Here is a 20,799-nt window from a genome sequence, read left to right as displayed (position 1 = left end):
GGTGTCGTGGTATTCTGGTGGTCGCGGGGTCATCTGCGCGCGTGTTTAGTGGTTTGGTACACGCGCATAATATGTGACACGACTTGACGTACAGTCGGATGTCGTTTTTTTGTCCTTTCCAAAAAAAAACCGTTGTTTTACCGCTCTGTACGTTTCTTTCCAGCCCGGGTGGTTTGCGAGTACGTGATCGTGGTATGTCCAGATCACGTTCTGCGTCTTGTCCTTTGGGATGACTACGGGTGTGTGTTCGCCCAAATTTATCCGCAGAAGACCGTCGGTAAAAATGTATTTATTTTTTTTATCCGTGGTACTTCCGGTATTGTGCGCTGGGTCGTCCATTGTCATGTTGTGCGCTGTGTCTCGTGTATTGGGTTCATTGGCCTGCCATGTAACGAGCATAGCGTGTGTGATTGTGGGACCACTAGTGGTGTTAGCCGGGTCCGTCGTGGCGAACAGATTGTCGGCCGGTGAGCTAGTAGCAGTGGCGAGTGGTGAGGTGGGTACTCCTACTAGTCGTTCCTAGAGGTGTTCCTCGTCTACCGGTGGCCCGGTGGTTGGGTTGCGGGATAGCATGTCCGGCGCCTCGTTCTGTACGCCGGGCACATGTGTGGTTTTGTAGTCCAGGTTAGCCAGCTGTAGTGCCCACCTGGTTAACTTGGAATTTGTGTTTTTGGCTCGGTGGAGCCATGTGAGTGCCGAGTTGTCGGTGAATAGGTCAAAGCGGCGGGCCTCTAGGTATGGTCTAAACTTGTCGGTTGCCCAGATTATCGCGAGGCACTCGCGTTCTACCGCGGCGTACCTTGTTTGCGTATCACTAAACTTTTTGCTTGCGTAGGCGATTATCCGCCTTTCGTCCGGGCTGTCACCCCGTTGGAAAAGGACGGCACCTGCTCCTATTTCGCTAGCATCGGTTTTCCGTAATCCGGCGTCGACAGTTTTGGCGAATCGTACAGGGCGCGTTTTATTTTGGTAAATGCGGCCTGTTCGGTTTCGGTCCACGACCATTTGGTCCCCTGTTTAAGTCTATTCGTTAGGGGTGCTATGGTGTCCGCGTAGTTGTCGACAAACTGGCTGTACCAGTTGCAAACGCCCAGGAACTTCCGTAGGTCCCTCAGTTTGGTTGGGGGGGGGTAGTTTATGATGCCCTCTAGTTTCTCCGGTTGTTTGTCTATTCCTTCGGAGGTGACTAGGTGTCCGAGAAATTAAATTTCGATGGCTCCGAATTTGCACTTTTCGGGGTTGCATGTGAGCCCGTGTCTCTGTAAGCGTTCTAAAACTTTGTCCAAGTGGCACTGGTGTTCGTCCACAGTGTTCGAAAACACCACTATATCGTCTAGATATACGCGGACGAACTCATCCAGGTACCCCCTCAGGACTTCGTCCATTAATCGCACGAAGGTCATGGGGCTGTTTTTGAGGCCGAAGGGGAGGACTCGGAATTGGTATAGGCCCCGACGCGTCCGGAATGCCGTGTATTTTCGCGCGTTTTGGTTAAGTGAGACCTGCCAGTAACCCGACTTAAGGTCCAGGACGCTGAATACTTTTGCGCCTCTCATCTGACGTATCAGCGTATTGAGGTCGGGCATTGGGTAAGCGTCGGACTCAGTGATATCATTGAGCCGCCTATAATCAATGCATAGTTGGGGTGAGCCGTCTTTCTTTTTTGCTAGGACGATGGGTGCGGCCCACGGGGATGTGCTTTGTTCTACCAGTCCCTGATCTTCCATGTCCCGTATCATGGTGTCGATTGTGGCCTGTTTTACCGGTGGGTAGGTATATGGTTTCAGTGCTATGGGTGTTTGGTTTTTGAGAAGGATGTCGTGTTCAATTAACCTGGTGCGTCCTACCCTACCGTTGAATACGTCCGGATAGTTGCGTACTACTTCGGCGAGTTTCGCGCGTATGTGGTGGTCACCGTTTATTGTTAATTTGTCGACATCTAGTGCTGGGGTTGGGGTGGGTGTCCGCCCTTTCCAGCACGCTGTTGTTCTCCTATCCGAACCTAAATGGATAGTGCTCGTTGTGTAGTCCCAGGTGACTTCGTTTTGTACGAGAAAGTCGTGACCTAGGAGCATGTCGCAGTACAAATTTTCCAGAATGGCTGCGTTGAAGGTGACCGTGAGGTCTCCGATTCTGGCTACGAATGTGGAGGTACCACTCGTCATTGTGGTATGTCCGTCCGCCATTCGTACCTGAGTTGGTTGTCCGTGAGGGGGTGTGCCATATTTATGTGCTATGTTTGGGCTTACATAAGATTTTTGTGCTTGTGAGTCGAGTAGAGCTGTTACGGGGCCTGACCTAAATTCGAGTTCGACCGCGGGGGTCGGAATTTTGTCGGGGCATACACGTTTAGCGTTATTCGACGGTGGTTGTGATGTATAGCTGGGTAACTGGTTCTTAACCGCGTTATCGGTACTATGGGGAGCGGTTTGCACCGCCATTACCAGAGCATCCGTTTCGGTTACCTCTGTGCTATGGGTGTGTACCGTATGAGTACGTGTTAATTCCGTAGTAGGGGTCGTTGTGTGTGGTGATGATGACCTGCTACTTAACGGAATTTTAATTTTTTTGATGGGTGATATATCTGATGACGCCGAATTTATCGATGCGCGTTTGATAGTTATATCCCCGTCTGTATTGCCGAGCGTTGTGTGTGGTGGCGTGGTTGTATGTGTGTATGTGTTTGAGGCGGCGGCGTGGACAATTGTCCGTCGACTCATTTCCCGTTTCCCGAACGCGGCGTGTTCCCGGGGCAGTCACTGTTCCAGTGTGGACCTCCACAGTACCTGCACGGGTTGGGCGGTTGCGGTTTACCTGCAGTACCGTCCCGTGTACGCGGTTGTTGTGTCGGTTGGGGCGGGCGGGTTTGGGAATATGTTTTGTACGCCGGTTTCGGCTGTTGTTGTGTGGGCGTTTCGTCTGGTGTGTATTCCAGAATTCCAGCTACCCAGCGGAGGTCTCCGAAAGTCGCTGGTCTCTGCAATCGTATATGCGTGCGGTATTCGTTGCAAGTTAGACCGGCTATCGTACCGACTAGTTGTGTTTCAGTTAGCCCGGTATTGACGCGGCGCGCGAGTTGGTTTTTTTGTGTCACGAACTCCGTAAGCGATTGCGTTTGTGTTTGTCGGACGGATACTATCTCGGCCCACAGTCGTGATTGTATTTCCACATTGTCGAATTTTTCTAAAAATTCGGCGCGGAACTCATCCGAGGTGAGGTCCAGTAGTCTGATGGTGTTCCACCATGTACTGGCTGCACCCTTCAGCTGCTGCGTGACAATATTAGTCCAGCCCGACCTATCTATTCGTGTTTGGTACAATATCGATTCCGCTTTGTGTATAAATCGTACCGGGTCCTCAGGCGTTGTTTCGAGGAACTCCGGCAGCTAATGTTACGCTGCACATACGTCGTCGTATGGTATCAGCGTCGATTGTTGTGACGCATAGGTGTGTGTGGAGGAGGGGGCATGGTATAAATTTGGCGTGTCATCAAAACGTACCGAACGTTTGGCGTGTTGGTTACCCGCGGACGGCGGTTCGCGTGCCGCGGAGTACCTCGTACCGTATTCCGTGTGGTCCGATGATACTGTGTGGTGGGGGCGGGTCGGCGCTGTCCCTTTCGGTTGGTGTTCCGGTGCTTGGCGTGCCATACTCATTTCCAGGCGTCGCATTGTCTCTGCAATGCGGTGTTGGTCGTCGCCAAAGCGGGCCATGCAGTCCTCGAGCATGGTCAGTCGCGATTCCAGACTGTGCCCATGCGCCGAGTTTTCCGCCGCTTGCCGTACCTCCTTCATTATGGTACGACTCGCTTGAATCATGTCCATAGCCTGTTGGTGTGTGGGTGTGGGTGGGTTATTGGTGGTGATGTTCGGTGGCTGGGCGGGTGATGATTCGACCGGTTGGTTTTCCCTTTGTCCGGAGTCAAGCATCTGACTTGTTGGCAGGTTGTTTCCGGTATGTCAGCGGGTTCCATATGCGGAAACCGGACTTTGTTGGCCTGTAGGTTCAGGTCCGTGAAGTGTTGTATCAACCGGATTTCGAGATCATCCTTCGCGCCCGTATCCGACAACTCGCGCTGCCTGCATTCGTAGCGCAACTCAGCGGTGGTCAACTCATTAATATATTTTCCCGGCATGACGTCCGGTTGTCTTTCCGGTGTTGTTTACGGGAAAATATAAAATGTGGCTGTTGTCGGTGGAACGGTCGTCGCGTTTTGAGGATTTTTAAGTAGTTCATCAAGATGCCGGAAAATTTTAGAAAGAAACCGTTTTTTTCCCAGAGTATTAGAAAATGTTGAAAAGTTGGAGAATATTAAAATAATACATTTCCAAAAAAAACAAGTTTTTGGAAAATTCAAAAAGAGCAAACTTTTGGATAATTAAAAAATTGTATTTAAGCTTAAAAATTAAAATAATAAAAGGAATAAAAAAAACCATTTTAAAAAAGGTGGATAAGTGGATATCGCTCTGCTGTACAGTAGGTTACAAGTGGGTCACTGTAATGGATGGTGTTAAATTTGAACTCAATGATATAATATCATTGTATAAGAAAAACGATTCTGAGCGAAAACAGTCAGTCAGCCCATGATATTACCAAGTATCTATGTTTGATAATATTATTGTGAATAAAGTAATTTCAATATTTACCTACTTACGTAGAACCTTGTTTTAAATTAGCTATCAATCCTTAGCTATAAGAGTTGAGTATTTTATCCATTTTTAACTACAAAATAATTATTAAATTTTGTCAACATTTGAACTTAAAATGCTTATAAAAAAAATTGTGCCTACCTATGTATTTTTAATATTTTTCTACTGTTATTGTAACAATATATCAGGAGCCTTATATTAAATTTTCACGCTTTTTACCCAACAAATAAAATTTCATTGATATTTATAGAAAAAAAAACTAAATAATTGAAAACTGACAATGTCCGTAAACAGTTCAAAAAGTGTCAAATTTTTTTCAAAATTGTATCATGTATAGAATATGCTAATATAAACATTTAGTGAAATTTTCAAGTATCTAAAGTCGTTCGTGTCTTAATTACAATAAAATAAGAAAATCGTTACATGAGAAATCGAGTGAATATCATCGATATCAAGTACCTAATTTGGTGTTTATAATTATTTATAATAGCCCGTTTAAGAATTTAAGTCAATTTGAGTGTCTCCGTTTCGCGAGTGTTTCAATAATAATAACTACAATGTTTGCTATTTGTTATAGGAGAAATAATTAGTAGAAATTAGTATTTACTTATTATTGGTTGCCATTGGTAATTCAGTCAGATCATGTACGAGCTTGCATTGTTGCATCCAATCGAATTTTCGAACATTGCCCACAAATAGTGGCTGAATTGCACTTAGTGCAGCGAGTTACACCTAAAAGGTGTCGAACAATCATATTTCTTTTAAGATTGTCATATTTACGGGCAAAGAAGTGCACGGGGTCAGCATAGTCGCAAACAGGGGAGGGGGGCACCCCCAATTAATTTTAGTTTTTCACCAATCATTTATAAATTATTGTGGTTTATTGGTTCGGAATTATTTTTTTCCATTACAATTATTGACAACTGTTCACTCTAAAACAAATGAACGTGAAATTACATGAAATTTGCATGGTTGTTTATATTTACATTTTCTATACACGATAAAATTTTAAAAATATTTTGATTTGTTTTGAACTGTTTAGGAACATTTTCAGTTTCCAATTTTATTAGTACTTTTTCTATGGATGTCAATAAAACTTTATTTGTTGGGTAAAAAAGCTTGAAAATTTAATTCAAAGCTCCTACTATATTGCAGAGTTGAGATGTTTAAAACATTTTGTTTTAAAACGTTTTGTTTAAAACGTTTAAAACAAATGATTAAAACAATATTAAAAAAACAGTTGTTCAAAACAGAAAAACATATTTTATGTGTGTATAACTTATGTTTTATAAGTTCATACTGGAAATTTATTATTTTTTTTTGTTTCATAAACAAATTTGAAATTTATAACATTTATAATAATAAGTTTATTTATTTAAATTACCAACAGTATATGTACATACTTATATGGTTATATTACTTCTGTAGATCTGTAGGTAATATATTTGTTTAATTTTAATTTTTAATGCCTATTTAATTTACAAATTACAACACAAACTTATACAACAGAATTATAAAATATTAAAATGTATTGTTTAATGTTTACTGTTCAGTCATAACAGTTGACACTTAACAAGTCATAATTTTAAGCATAAGCTATATAGAAATTAGAAATAGAGTTATTAAAATTACATACCTATAAATAACATAGGTAACAATTAGTAATTATAGTTGTACTCCAACATAAATAAAAATGTATACATTTTATAAATATATATAAAAAGGTGGGTAAGTGGATGTCACTCTACTGTGCAGTAGGTTACAAGTGGGTCACTATAATGGATGATGTTAAATTTGAATTCAATGATATAATATCATTGTATAAGAAAAACGATTCTGAGCGAAAACGGTCAGTCAGCCTATGATATTAACAAGTATATTTGATGATATTATTGTGAATAAAGTAATTTATATATAACCTATTTACGTGGAGCCTTGTTTTCAAATTTCAATCCTTAGCAATAAAAGTTGAACATTTTGTTCATTTAAAATTAAGGAAAAACGGGAATTTTTACGCAAAATTATTAAATTATAAATTTGATAAATTTTGTCAAAATTTGAACTTTAAATTCTTATAAAAAAAAATTGTGCCAGTGTATTTTTAATATTTTTCAACTGCTATTAGAACGATATATCAGGAGCCTTATATTAAATTTTCACGCTTTTTACCCAACAAATACAATTTTATTGATAATTATAGAAAAAAAACAAAAAAAATTAAAAACTGACAATGCTGTAAATAGCTCGAAAAGAGACAAATTATTTTCAAAATTGTATCGTGTCTTTGAAAATGCTAATATAAACATTCAGTGATATTTTCAAGTATCTACAGGCATATGTTTTTTAATTACAACAAAATAAGAAAAACGTTACATGAGAAATCGAGTGAATATCAAATGAAAATGAAAATTTGACTTAATGTTTAAATTAGCATTTTTATACACGATAAAATGTTGAAAATAATTTGACTCTTTTTGAGCTGTTTATGGACATTGTCAGTTTTCAATTTTTTTAGTTTTTTTTCTATAAACAATTTAGAACAGTACTTGGAAAGTTCCTTTAAAAAAGGAACTAGTTCATGTTCATGTTCCTCTTGTTAAAAAGGAACTATTTCCTTTACTTTTCCTGTCTTGAAGAAAGGAACTAGTTCCTTTATTGTTCCTTTTTAATGTGACGTAAAATAAAATAAAAAACATAGGTACATCGTACATGTTTATACTATTGTTGTTTTAATTTTAAAATTTTAAACAAAACACATTGTTATTTAGACATTTAGTAATAGTTTTAACTTATACAATTAATAAACTGTATAAATAAACCACCACGACAGAAATACAGAATTGATATTTCATAAACATTATCCATAATATTGTATACAGATTTATTTTTATAGCTCTACATATTAGTTACTAAATTTTAAAAGAAAATATACATTTTTTCCTATTAGTCTTAAAAATGATTTAATTACTTTTATTTAAAAATAAATGAACGAAAAAAAACGTTCATGTTTCACTAAAAAGTGAATGAAATTTCAGTACGTTCCTAAACATGAAAAAGGAACTACGTTACCGATAAGTTCCTAAAAATAGAACGAAATTCAGATTCCTTTGAACGGGTTCTTTCCAAGCACTGAGTTAGAACATACATTTTGTTACATAATTTCGTTCTATTTGCCCTGTATGCGGTTAAAAAAAATTGATCTAATACATTTTTCTAACGATTATTATTATAAGACAATTGGTAATTTAATAAAAATCTTTTTTACTAAGAATATCTGAATAGTAATATATTACATAATTTCCTAAGTATAAAATAATTGACTGACTATAGAATCTGCGAATCCTTATCAATGTCGCTATTTTCTACCAAATCTAACTGTTTGTGATAAGGCATCTGTGAATAACTCTTTTGGTTTTGAAGCAAAAAACTTGTTACAATAAATAGAATATTATTCTATTATAATCATCAGTCCCTCAAATCAACCATAGCCACAAATAATATTATAAAAATATCTGTGGACTGTGTCCATAACATTGATAGCTTTAAATAGTTGTATCCATAGCCGTGATTATAATTGTAAATATATGAATTATTGTTTGATATTGATATGATGGTTATTAGTCGACTATAATTTTAAGAAATTTGATAATTTTCCATCGTTGAAAATAAAGATAAAAATATTTTTTTGAAAGCAATTAAGATTTTATTTTACTTAAGTTTTTGATTAATTTTGAAGGTATACGTGGGTATACATTGGGTATATATAATGACATGTATATAATAATATAATATCATATCTTCTGCGGCCTCTTTTTTTTTTTAACTACTTGACAGTTGTGATAAAGCTTTTATGACATGTTCAAAACGAATTTAAAAAAAATGAATACCTTTATATTTTGCAACTCATCTAGTATCAATATGTTGAGGGACTTTTAAAATTATTTCACAATCTTTTTGGACATCAGAAAATATTTTATAACGTAAAGTTGAACTCGATTGAAATGCATAAATTGCTTCAAGCAATCCAATCGTATTGTCATCAATCTCAACTGATTTAGCAACATCGACCAAAACTAGATTAAGCCGATGTGTATAACAATGTATATAAGGGCATTTATTTTTAGAAAGGTTCTCTAATTTTTACTTGGAGGTACGCCATTGGTAGAACCAGACATTATTGATGCACCGTCGTAGGATTGATTTATACATTTTGTAATATCTAAACCAACTGAATTTAAAAATTCGATAATAGAATTAGTTAGGCCTAGTGCATCTATTTCTTCTACTTGTACAAATCCTAAGAACCTTTATTTTATAGTTAATTTATGTACATATGTAATACATATTGACATTTGTTCAAATGTTGACGCTTTACGAGCTTCATCAACAAGTAAATCTAATAGTTCTTTAAAATTACCTTGATTTTTTGTAGTTTCTACCTCGTGTTTGTCTTCATTTGAATATTCGATTACATTATTGTGACCACGTAAACCTATATCCTGTCGTGCGCATTACAAAACTGAACGAATTACACTTTTAAATACTTCTCGATTTTTATTTATATTCTCTTCGACATTTGAGTCGGAACAGCTCCTATACTTTTTGATGATATAATATAACCTTGATATTTGGCTAATGATGTTTTATGCGAATCTGCTGTGTTATGTTTTTTGCCAACCCCGAAATATTTTTCCAATTATTGTATCCTGTGGATATTAAAACATCCTGATGCTTTTCACGAGACATAGAACTAGTAAAATGACGACAAAAAAAACAGAAAATTGCATCCAATTAAACAGAATATTCAATCCAAGGATAAACTTTGTACCATGAACTTTGAAAACTACGTTGTTTTTCACAAATTTTACGACGTGGAAAATTGATAATAGGCTGAATAGGTTGTTCATCACTTTTTAAGCTCATTATATCAAGCACATTTAATCTAGAAGAGTAAATAGAAGACTCGTTAGAAGTTGAGGTAACATTTAATTTTAACATTTTCGTTTGTGGTTGATCTATTGTACTATCATCAGTATCATCATCGTTCAATGTCCTTGTGGATTTCGGAGTAGATTTAAAAAACTGGCTAATCATATTTTTATTTTTATTTAATTATTAGTCAAGTTATAACCAACATAAAATAAAAAGTACTTAGGTTATTTTAATAGTGTACATAAACAAAAACAGACACAACGATTTCCTCGATCGGCTCGGTTACACACAAGTCACTATAATACGTCTTCACGACTACACAGTACACACTGTAATAAACTAATAAATTATTAATACCGAAAAACAACATATTTTATAAACCATATTCATTATCTTATATCAAATGACGATTGTCGGCAGTTAACAGCCAGTGACGAATGTATAAATAACTCACTTCGGGTGTATTATTGTCTATTATTTACTATTTTTAGTCGTAGTTTTTAGCCGATAAGCAGTACTGTGGCTACAATTGTTTGCGACGAGGGAAATAATTAATAATAACGTATAAAAACGTATAAACGCTTGCTGTAAGTGGGTAATAAATAAATAATCTTTGTTCCAAAATGATTCAATGACATAATATCGTATTATGAAGAAAAAAATGTATAAAATTATGATTCTTGAAAATATTAATAATTGTTATTTGAAAACAGGGTAGGCCTGGGCTTAACCTACCAAGCCTACCTGCTGGGCATGCCACTGCCGATTATCTACACTATTACGACAGTGCTAAATATTATTTACGACTCTATTATCTATGTACCATTATATTGAATAGATGGTCATATTATTGTCATCGCAAAGGTATATTGAAAACCTGTAATTATTGTTTTTAAGACGACGTCTGCAATCTGCATACCACCAATTTTGTAGCATAAAAATATCCTTAAACGGAAAATTATAGTGATAACTCATTCTATTGTGGTTTTAATATGTTATATTATATTGTGATATAATATCATTGAATAAGAAAAACAATTCTGAGCTAAGACGGTCAGTCGGCCTAAAATATATTGATATTTCTAAGTATATTTGTTGATATTATTGTGAATAAAGTAATTTATATATATTATATCCTATTTACGTGGAACTTTTTTTTAAATGTTCGATCCTTAGCTATAAAAGTTGAAAATTATGTACATTTGTAACTATAAAATCATTTTTATATTTTAAATTTGATAAAATAATGTCAAATTCGAACTTAAAATACATATAAAAAAAATTGTGCCAATGTATTTGTAATATTTTCAACTGCTACTGAAACAATATATCAGGAGCCTTGCATTAAATTTCACGCTTTTTAGCCCAACAAATTTTATTGATATTTATAGAAAAAGAAACTAAAAAAATTGAAATTTGAAATTGTCCGTATACAACTCATAACAAGTCAAAATATTTTGAAAATTTAATCAAGTATAGGAATTGAAAAAATAAAAATATTATGATATAAATTTAAAGACTCCACGGTTATTCGTTTTTGAATTACAACAATATAAGAAAACCACAACATGAGAAATTGAGTGAATGTTGTAAAAATATGGACTTTAAACGCTCATAAAAATGTAATATGACTTTCTTATAGAGATTTTTTTGTTTGATAAATGTAAATAACGTTTTCAGGAATCTTGTATTACAATTTAAAATCATAGATTTAAAAAGCAAATTTTTTAGGAATTTCTAACTCAAAATAACTTGCACATTTTCGGAATTTTCATAATTTTTGTAAATTTGAACTTAAAATGTTACTTTTACAAAAATTGTGACTATGATTTTTTAGTATTTCTCAAATGTCATTGTAAAAATGTATTAAGAGCCTAGTATTTAATTTTCAAGCTATTTTACTAACAAATAACATTTGAGCAAAAGTCAATATACGCAAAACATGCACTATAAGAATCATCAGGATTAACAAGAGGAACGTGAACGTGAACTAGTTCCTTTTTTAAAGATAAAGGTAGATAAACTTATGAGTAACCTTGTATTACATTTTCAAATCTTAAATTAAAAAAAAAAAAAGTGACGAAGGATTTTCAATATTTTACAAATTTCATTATAACAATATAGTTTGAGCCTTGTATTAAATTTTCAAGCTTTTTTACCCAACAAATAAAGTTTTATTGATATTCATAGAAAAAAATTAGTATTTTATGTAAAATTATTGTCAAAGGCTCCTACTATATTGTTACAATGATATTTAAAAATCATTAAAAATCCTTAGTCACAGTTTTTATTTATAAGCATTTAAAGTTCAAATCTTGACAAAATACGGAAACATCACAAAAATTAGCAAATTATTTTGAGTTGAGAATTCATAAAATTCTAATCTAAGATTTGAAAATGTGAATACAAGATTATTCATAAGTTTTTCTACCTTCATAAAAAAGAATGTCCACAATTCACAAGCAAGTCAAATTAAATTTTTATGAGCGTTTGAAGTTCATATTTTTACAATATTGAATATTCACTCGATTTCACATGTAGCGGGTTTTGTTATTTTGTCGTTACGTATTCAAAAACGAATAACTCTAAATACATAAAAATTTTACTGAATGTTTATATTTTCATTTTCTAAAGACCATACAATCTTGAAAATATTTTGACTCTTTTTTAAGTTATTTACGGACATTGTCAGTTTTAAATTTTTAAATTTATTTTTTCTATTAATATCAATAAAATTGTATTTGTTGGTTTAAAAAGCGTGGAAATTTAATGCAAGGTTCCTGATATATTGTTACAATAGGAGAAAAATATTTAAAATACATATACACACTTTTTTTCATAAGCATTTAAAATTCAAACTTTGACAAAATTTATCAAATGTAATAATTATTTTGTAGTTAAAAATTTATAAAATGTTCAACTTATATAGCTAAGGATTGAAAATTCAAAACAAAGTTCCACGTAAATAGGTTATAAATAAATTACTCTATTCACAATAATATCATCAAATATATTAATATGACACAGTTACCTACACTATGTCCAAAGTTTATGTACAAAAAACATAATACATATTAATATTATAATTAGTACGCACAACGTGCATTTATCAAATTATAACGATTTAGCCTACTGAAATACATTTTCACATGTATTGCGCATAGACATAATATGTTCATAGGCGCAAAAAGTGTTTGTGATTTGGGGGGGGGGGGGGGGGGGGGCTAAAGCCTTGCTTTGATAATATTGAATAAGCTTAAAACAAAATGTAGGAAATATTTGGTGGGCTTAACCTCTAGAGCGCCCCACTATTAGCGCCTATGCATATGTTAACAGCAAAACAGTGGTTTAAACAACTAGTTGTATGTTATACACTAATAATTATTATAATCACCTCAAGACATGAAACGCGTTTTGTTTATTTTGTACCTAGGTATACCGTGTTTATTTTATTCTTTAAGTTTACCAACGTATAAGTACCTAAGTTTAAACAATAATTTGTCAAAATGTATTTATGTAGGATACTCATTGACAAGGCTGGGCAAGTTAACGATTTTTGTTAACTCGTTCAGTTAAAAGTTAGCTTTGAAAAAAACGTAACTCAACTTAGTGTAAAGTTAAAATTTGCTAATTTATGAAAATAAAAAAATCCAGAAACATAATATGGTTTATTAGATAGTTTTTCTTTACGCTCGAAAAAATTACTGGGGAAATTTAAAATGATACATCAAAGTAAAATCCCATTCAAACATTTACATTATTCTTCGGACGTAAATTTACTTAATTTAGATACTTTTGAAAAAAACTTATTAAGTTAAAAGTCAATTTGAAAAAAAAAGTAACGAGTTAATTAATTTAACGTTTTAACTTAATTTTAACTTTTAACTCGTTAATGCCCAGCCTTGCTCATTGTATTAAAATGTAAAATAAATCATCACAGAGGACATAGGTATGGGACTCATAAAACACGTATAAAATGTAACATAATAATATAATATAGATACCTGTGTTTCGGTATCCCGGAATATAGTATGATGGTGAGGAGGCAGCTGTTACAGTTGTAGCTCCAAGGTCCACAAAGTTCAAAGTCCTACTACTAGAGCTCACCATATGAAGGACTGTTATTGAACAATTATAATTATTATAACTAATAATATACTCAATGTGGGATAAAAATATTTTCGGGCAACGCAAATTAAATTTAAATGAAAATATTTAATGTAACAAGATTTTAATGGAAACTTATTATTTTTCAAAAGTACCTAATTTACCCGTTACTGCAAAAGTTATCATACAATTATTATTTAAACAGTGATACCAAAATGTTAAAACATTTTCGCAAATTTTTATTTCACGAATATTTTAAGAATAACTGCGAATTTTCAATCCAATTTTCAACAAGAAACCTCCATTAAAATTGATGGTCACTGATCAGAACATTATTTCTACAAGAAAGTGTCTCCAGACACACAAAAAAAAAACCCTCATCATTATAAACTCAATAGAAAAAAAAGGTGGATAAGTGGATGTTGCTCTGCTGTACAGTAGGTTACACGTGGGTCACTGTAATGGATGATGTTAAATTTGAATTCAATGATATAATATCATTGTATAAGAAAAACGACTGTGAGCGAAAACGGTCAGTCAGCCTATGGTTTTATCAAGTATATTTGATGATATTATTGTGAATAAAGTAATTTATATATAACCTATTTAAGTGGAGCCTGGTTTTAAATTTTCAATCCTTAGCCATAAAAGTTAAACATTTTATAAATTTTTAACCACAAAATAATTAATAAATTATAAATTTGATAAATGTTGTCAAAATTTGAACTTTAAATGCTTATAAAAAAAAATTGTGCCAATGTATTTTTAATATTTTTCAACTGCTATTAGAACGATATATCAGGAGGCTTATATTAAATTTTCACGCTTTTTTACCCAACGAATAATAAGTTATTAATATTTATAGAAAAAAAAACTAAAAAAATTGAAAACTGACAATGTCCGTAAACAGCTCAAAAAGAGTCAAAATATTTTCAACATTTTATGGTGTGTAAAAAATGCTAATATAAACATTCAGTGAAATTTTCAAGTATCTACAGTCATTCGTTTTTTAATTACAATAAAATAAGAAAATTGTTACATGAGAAATCGAGTAAATATCAAATGTTGTAAAAATATAAATTTCAGACGCTCATAAAAATTGAATTTAAGTTTCTTCTCGACAATTTTTTTTTTGATAAAGGTAGTTAAGCTTATGAGTAATCTTATATTACATTTTAAAATCTTAGATTTAAAAAGAAAAAATTTTATGAATTCTCAAATCAAAATAATTTGCTATTTTTCGTGATTTTCCGTATTTTGTCAAAATTTGAACTTTAAATGCTTATAAATAAAAACTGTGACTAAAGATTTTTAATTTTTTTCATCTGCCTTTGAAACAATAACCTAGGAGCCTTCTATTAAATTTTCAAGCTTTTTTACTCAACAGATAAAATTTTATTGATATTTATAGAAAAAAAAACTAAAAAAATTGAAAACTGACAATGGCCGTAAACAGCTCAAAAAGAGTCAAAATATTTTGTAAATTTTATGGTGTATAGAAAATGCTAATATAAACATTCAGTCAAAATTTCATGTCCCTACGGTCGTTTGTTTTAGAGTTACACCAAAAACCAAAATGATTTTCTCAAAAACAGATTTTGCGTAAAAATTCCCGATTTTCCTTAATTTTCCTTTTGTTTTTCACGTCGCTTGTGAAAACTACTGGTAAATTTTTACTTTTGACCCCCCAAAGTACCAAATAGATTCACTTTCCTATCAGAAAAGTTACTATTGAAGAAAATCCAAGCACTTTTACTGTCCTAAAAGGTGATGACAGTTGTTTTAAGGTTTTTACTGATAGTTTCAATTTCAATTTTTTTTTTCTTTTAATGTCTATGAAATGTAATGCGTTGGTTCAAAAAGCTTTAAAATTGAATACAAACGTCCAATACACATTGTTACAATATCAGTTTATGAATATTAAAATTCATGGACATGGTTTTTTCTTAAAAGCATTTAAAGGTCAAATTTTGACAAAATGTATCATATTGAAAATGTATACATTATTTTGCTGTTAAAAATTTAAAAAATGTTCAATTTTTAAAAAAAAAAAAGAATTGAAAGTTTAAAATAATATTCCACGTAAATAGTTCGTAATGCAACCAAGAAATCTAATAATATAGGGTACACAGAGTTTTTTTTATAGTTATTTCAAGTTCGAATTTGGACGAAATTAGGCATTTAAACGAAGAAAAACGATTTTGGTTTTGTGTTGTAATATTTAAAAATATTATTCATGGGTACTTGAAACAGTTGAAACTTATATTATTACATACAAATAATATTTATTCAACTTACCGGCTACCGTATTAATAATAACAATACAAAATATCCTAGGCTGAGGTCTCCCCTGAGAATCGTTTTTTGTATACAATAATATTATATTATTGAATTAAATTTTTTTTTCGTTTAATTTAATTCAAATTAAAACACCAATAATTATAATGACCCACGTGTAACCTACTCTGTTTACAGCAGAGCGATACCCACTGCACTATATTAATTTATTTATTTATACACTGCATTCATTTTCAACAAAAATTAACTGTTTTGATAGAGACCTATTAAATTTGCATATTTTTAGTCAATAGTAACTACAACAAATTATGAAGTAATATAGGATTTTTTTCAAGTTGTAATGAATTTAATAATACCAAACAAAAAATAAAAATTGCATATTGGTAGTTGCTAATTAGGTATGTCTGTTATTAGACAGTCGCGTATTTATTTATCAAATGGAAATTCTAATAATAATATTTATATTTACAAATTAAACGATTAAGTGAAACTAAAAAGTTGTAATATTAATTATATGAAATAAAACAGTGGCTTATTTTCAACGTATTTTTTTCTTCAAAATTACTCATGGCAACTAAACAAAAAACAACAACTAGCTATAACTAACAGAAATACAACCAATCTACTCCAACCATTAAATTTCCCAAATTACACAAATTTTAATTTTAAAAACAAACACTAACATGAATACACGTACTGATTGTTCACCACGAATTATAAAAAGGATAAGCAGCAAAGAAAAGACAGACGATGCATCAAAATATGGATTTTACCGACACATTAACCATCTATCTATTATAAAACTAGATAATGAAGCAGGTATTATAATGTGAAATAAGATTAATACGGAGTTTATCTTTACTGAAAATATAATAAATATAATATAACAATATGATTTATTCTAGATAAATTGAATTATTCATCGTGGTTAACTCGATTGGATAATGAAACTTCAGATTTAAAGATGCATCTTATCAAAATCTTATTTATATCGTTGAGAAGTGATAAATCTTTTCAAATCTTTTTAAAACCACCACCCGATGATCTTAAAGATTTAGAGTTGAGGTCTGATAATACGGTAAAATTCTTACCTTTTTTCATTTATTTAATTAATCAATTTAATGTTTACTATATCTATATTATAGATGGATATGGTTAAATGGTTACAAGATAATAATATACCTGATGAATCGCCAACCACCGAGAATAAACAAGAGATTAAACACAGACGTTCCGCAGCTGTAGCTACAAATATGCGTTCTTACACAACAATTAAAACTTCACCATACTTTGTACAATCGTTCTATGTAAGGTCGGATTGGCCAATTTATACGTGGTATAATCCAACCTCTATTGGTTTGCCAAGTAACCATGATCATAACCAATGGGAGCTATTTCTAAATCGTTTTCAAATTGTAACCGAGTATGTTTTATAAAGACGAATACTTACACAGAATAAACTCGTTAAATAACTAAATATTTACATTTTTTAGGGATAAAAATGCCAGCATTAAACACAGAAACGAGTAATTATAATCAAATTAATGTAACACAACAAGAATTTAGAATTTATAGTTCAATGTTTTTTTTTTTTTTTGTAGATGTGATGATATTATTCCAATTGACCAAGTATCAAAAGAAGTTTCCAACACTTTTAATTGGCATCCTTATAGTATATTGATTAATGAAGAAACTAGACCCAAACAAACGGCAGGTTCCATTGTAATTGATATGTAAGTAATTCAAATATAACTATTTTATTTTGAAATTTATATTTTTTTTTTGTTCAGAGATGTAGCAAACCAACTATGTAACCAACAGCAAATTGACGATGCTGCATTTGCAATAGTGTCTTGTAAAGTATTCCCTGGTAATAAGGTATTAAGCCAGAGAATGTATTCTGATACACTAATTCCGGACGCAAAATTCATATTTAAAATGACGGGTGTAACAATAGTTGATTATTCCAGTCTTAAGTTAAAAAATGACGAAACGCTACCATTTATTTGCAAATTAAAAGAAAGAAAACGGGCTGTAAAAAACCGCTGTGGAGTTAAAGAAAAAACCCCATGCCCGTGTGAAAAACCAATGATGGTCGTTGATTGCAGTAAACCAAAGTCGCCATGCTCAACAACAGTAGCACAAAATACAAAACAAACTAATCAGACTAAGCCATCAAATACTTTTTCAATTATAAATAAAGATGCATGTAATGTTAAAACTGAAAGCGATTCCAAATTTAGTAACCTGAACATGACGTATCAGGAATGTAAGTCCACCTCTAAATGTCTGAAGAGAAGCGTAAAGAAAACTAAGTCAGTCGAAAGCTGTAAATTTCCCAAGGAAGCCGACTTGAACGTTGACGATAACAACGAATCGAAGGATCACACAAACTGTCCGAAGGTATTAAACGCGGGTAGATCGTCGTTCAACGAAAATTCGAATTGCGATTGGACCGTGTCCAGTGTGGAGATATCGATGAGAGAACCCGATCGGGCCTACAGCAGTACGCCTGCGGCTGCGAAGGCGCCAAACTGCAAAGCCAACAATTGTGCGTCGATCTCGTCGGATCAGGTCGAACCGGAAGACCAAAGTGCACGAAACTGCAGCAGTGTGCAGAAGACTTCACCGGCGGTGGCTGTGAAGACGCCAAACTGCAATGCCAACATTTGCACGTTTATCCCGCCGGATCAGATCGCACGCGTCGAACCGGAAAACCAAAGCTCACGGAACTGCAGCAGTGTGCAGAAGGCGGCGTCGGCTGCCGCGAAGGCGCCAAACTGCAACGCCAACATCTGCGCGTCGATCTTGTCGGATCAGGTCACGCGCGTCGAACCGGAAGACCAAAGCTCACTGAACTGCAGCAGTATGCAGAAGACGGCACCGGCGGCCACGAAGGCACCAAACTGCAGTGCCGACATCTGCGCGTTGTTCTTGTCGGATCAGGTCACGCGCGTCGAACCGGAAGACCAAAGCTCACAGAACTGCAGCAGTGTGCAGAAGGCGGCGCCGGCTGCCGCGAAGGCGCCAAACTGCAACGCCAACATCTGCGCGTCGATCTTGTCGGATCAGGTCACGCGCGTCGAACCGGAAGACACAAGTACACGGAACTGCAGAAGCGTGCAGAAGAAAGAGCCGGTGGCCACGCCTCCACGCCAGTGCCCGAGAAACACGGAAGGCGTCCGAGAACCTCCACCGCAAGAACGTTGCCGTCAACTCTCTCTTGGCATTCGAGACGGCACTAACTCGGAACCGACGGAGAACGGCGGACCGGCGGATGCGATCTGCAGCGGTGGTTGTCGACGAACAAGCGCCCCCGAGCCACGCGACAGGTGTGCAAGTGCACGTGGACCGACGTCCGACGACGGGCGGAAGGTAGGACAGTGCCCAGGCAAAGACCAAAACCGCTCGTGTCCGGCAGCATTTGCGGAACATCAGCCCAAGACGCCGAGGGGGCCCGACACTTCAGCGGTGTTGCCGACGGAGAACGGTGGACGCGCGGACGCGATCTTCAGCGGCGGTCGTCGACGAACGTCGCCGGGGCAGAGGAAGAGCGCTCCCCAGCCCCGTGACAGGCGTGTAAGTGCACGTGGTCCGACGTCTGATGACGGGCGGAGGGTAGGACAGTGCCCCGGCAAAGACATAAACCGCTCGTGTCCGGCAGCATTTGCGGAATATCAGCCCAAGACGCCGAGGGGGCCCGACACTTCAGCGGTGTCGTATTCGGACAGGAGCGCCAGCCAACAGCAGCAACAGCAACAGCAGTACGATCATGTAGGGCCCAGAAGTGATGACATAGCCAATACAGCCGCTCCTGACCCCTCCTGGAATCCGGAAGTGAGTAGCTATTCCGAGTTCTCGAACAGTCACGTCACGCAGGACCGGTTTGGGTTTCTGACGTCCGAGAGGATGGTTGACGACCGTCCGGAGGCAATGCGCTCGCAGCCGTCGTCACCGTTGTTGCCGGCCAACGATTTCTACAGCGCCGCGGCCGCAGCCGCCGCCAACAACGACAATGACCTGTCGGACGACAGTTTCGGCGCGAGAAGCGACTGGTCCGGCCAACAGGGATGTCAGTCGTGCGTCCAACCGATCAACCGATTCGACGACGACAACAACAACAACAACTACTACTCCTCCTCGAGCTCGCTTTCGACGTTGACCTCGTCCGACAGTTCGATTGATATGCGGATCGCAGCGCGTCATCCTCTCAGCCGCAATGTGAACTACGAGCAGCGGACGGATCGTCTGATGTCGTCGAACAGCAACGATCGATATCCGTTCAACAGAAGCTTGTCGCCAAACCTCAATGACGTCGGCCTGCGGCGCGCCTCCCCCGTGGTCGCCGACGTCTGGCCACCCGCCTACGATCTCATCGAGGACGTGACCATGCCGGGATCTTTGGTCACCGGGCCGTGGTCGTTGTCGATGAGTGATTCGAGGAGCGGCTGGTTTCGGGAATCCAGTGACGTCGGAGCCGCGGATCAGTACCACAATAGTTCTTGTTCAGAGGGCGGTAACGCGTCCGGGCGGGACGACTACGGCGGATCCGAAACCGACGACGACGACGAGACAGGCGCAGCTTCCATGAGCCGTAGAAATTATTGACGAAACCCGAAGGAGAGCTCACAATATTAAATTATATAATATAAATATAATGCGATTATATGTGCGAAAACCATCACTTTTTAGTTATTAGACCAGGTTAATAAATAGGTATTACACGAAGACTTCATCAAAATATATCAATACTGCTACGTGGTTGATAGTTATACCTAGTGGATGTATGATAATGTTTTCCGATTGCATAAATA

At 35.4% G+C, this 20,799-nt stretch overlaps 1 protein-coding gene across 1 annotated transcript; it reads left to right on the top strand.

Moving 5' to 3' along the window:
- Positions 1-16,668: 16,668 nt before the first annotated feature.
- LOC132933760 (uncharacterized) lies at positions 16,669-20,593 on the top strand. The gene is made up of 7 exons (XM_061000038.1): positions 16,669-16,804; positions 16,891-17,063; positions 17,131-17,408; positions 17,479-17,511; positions 17,587-17,718; positions 17,776-18,739; positions 18,863-20,593. The coding sequence occupies exons 1-7, from the start codon at positions 16,669-16,671 to the stop codon at positions 20,591-20,593; spliced, it is 3,447 nt and encodes a 1,148-aa protein (XP_060856021.1).
- Positions 20,594-20,799: the final 206 nt, after the last annotated feature.

This window comes from Metopolophium dirhodum, chromosome 1, assembly GCF_019925205.1.
Source record: "Metopolophium dirhodum isolate CAU chromosome 1, ASM1992520v1, whole genome shotgun sequence".
Classification (NCBI taxonomy): Eukaryota; Metazoa; Arthropoda; class Insecta; order Hemiptera; family Aphididae; genus Metopolophium; species Metopolophium dirhodum.
This window is presented reverse-complemented; position numbering and strand designations above follow the sequence as displayed.

Bases quoted from the DNA above. Each gene is read 5' to 3' on its own strand.
- LOC132933760 (XM_061000038.1), top strand. From the start codon at position 16,669: ATGAATACACGTACTGATTGTTCACCACGAATTATAAAAAGGATAAGC. The intron at 16,805-16,890 runs GTATTATAATGT...GATTTATTCTAG, and splicing joins AAAACTAGATAATGAAGCAG to ATAAATTGAATTATTCATCG. The intron at 17,409-17,478 runs GTATGTTTTATA...TACATTTTTTAG, and splicing joins CGTTTTCAAATTGTAACCGA to GGATAAAAATGCCAGCATTA.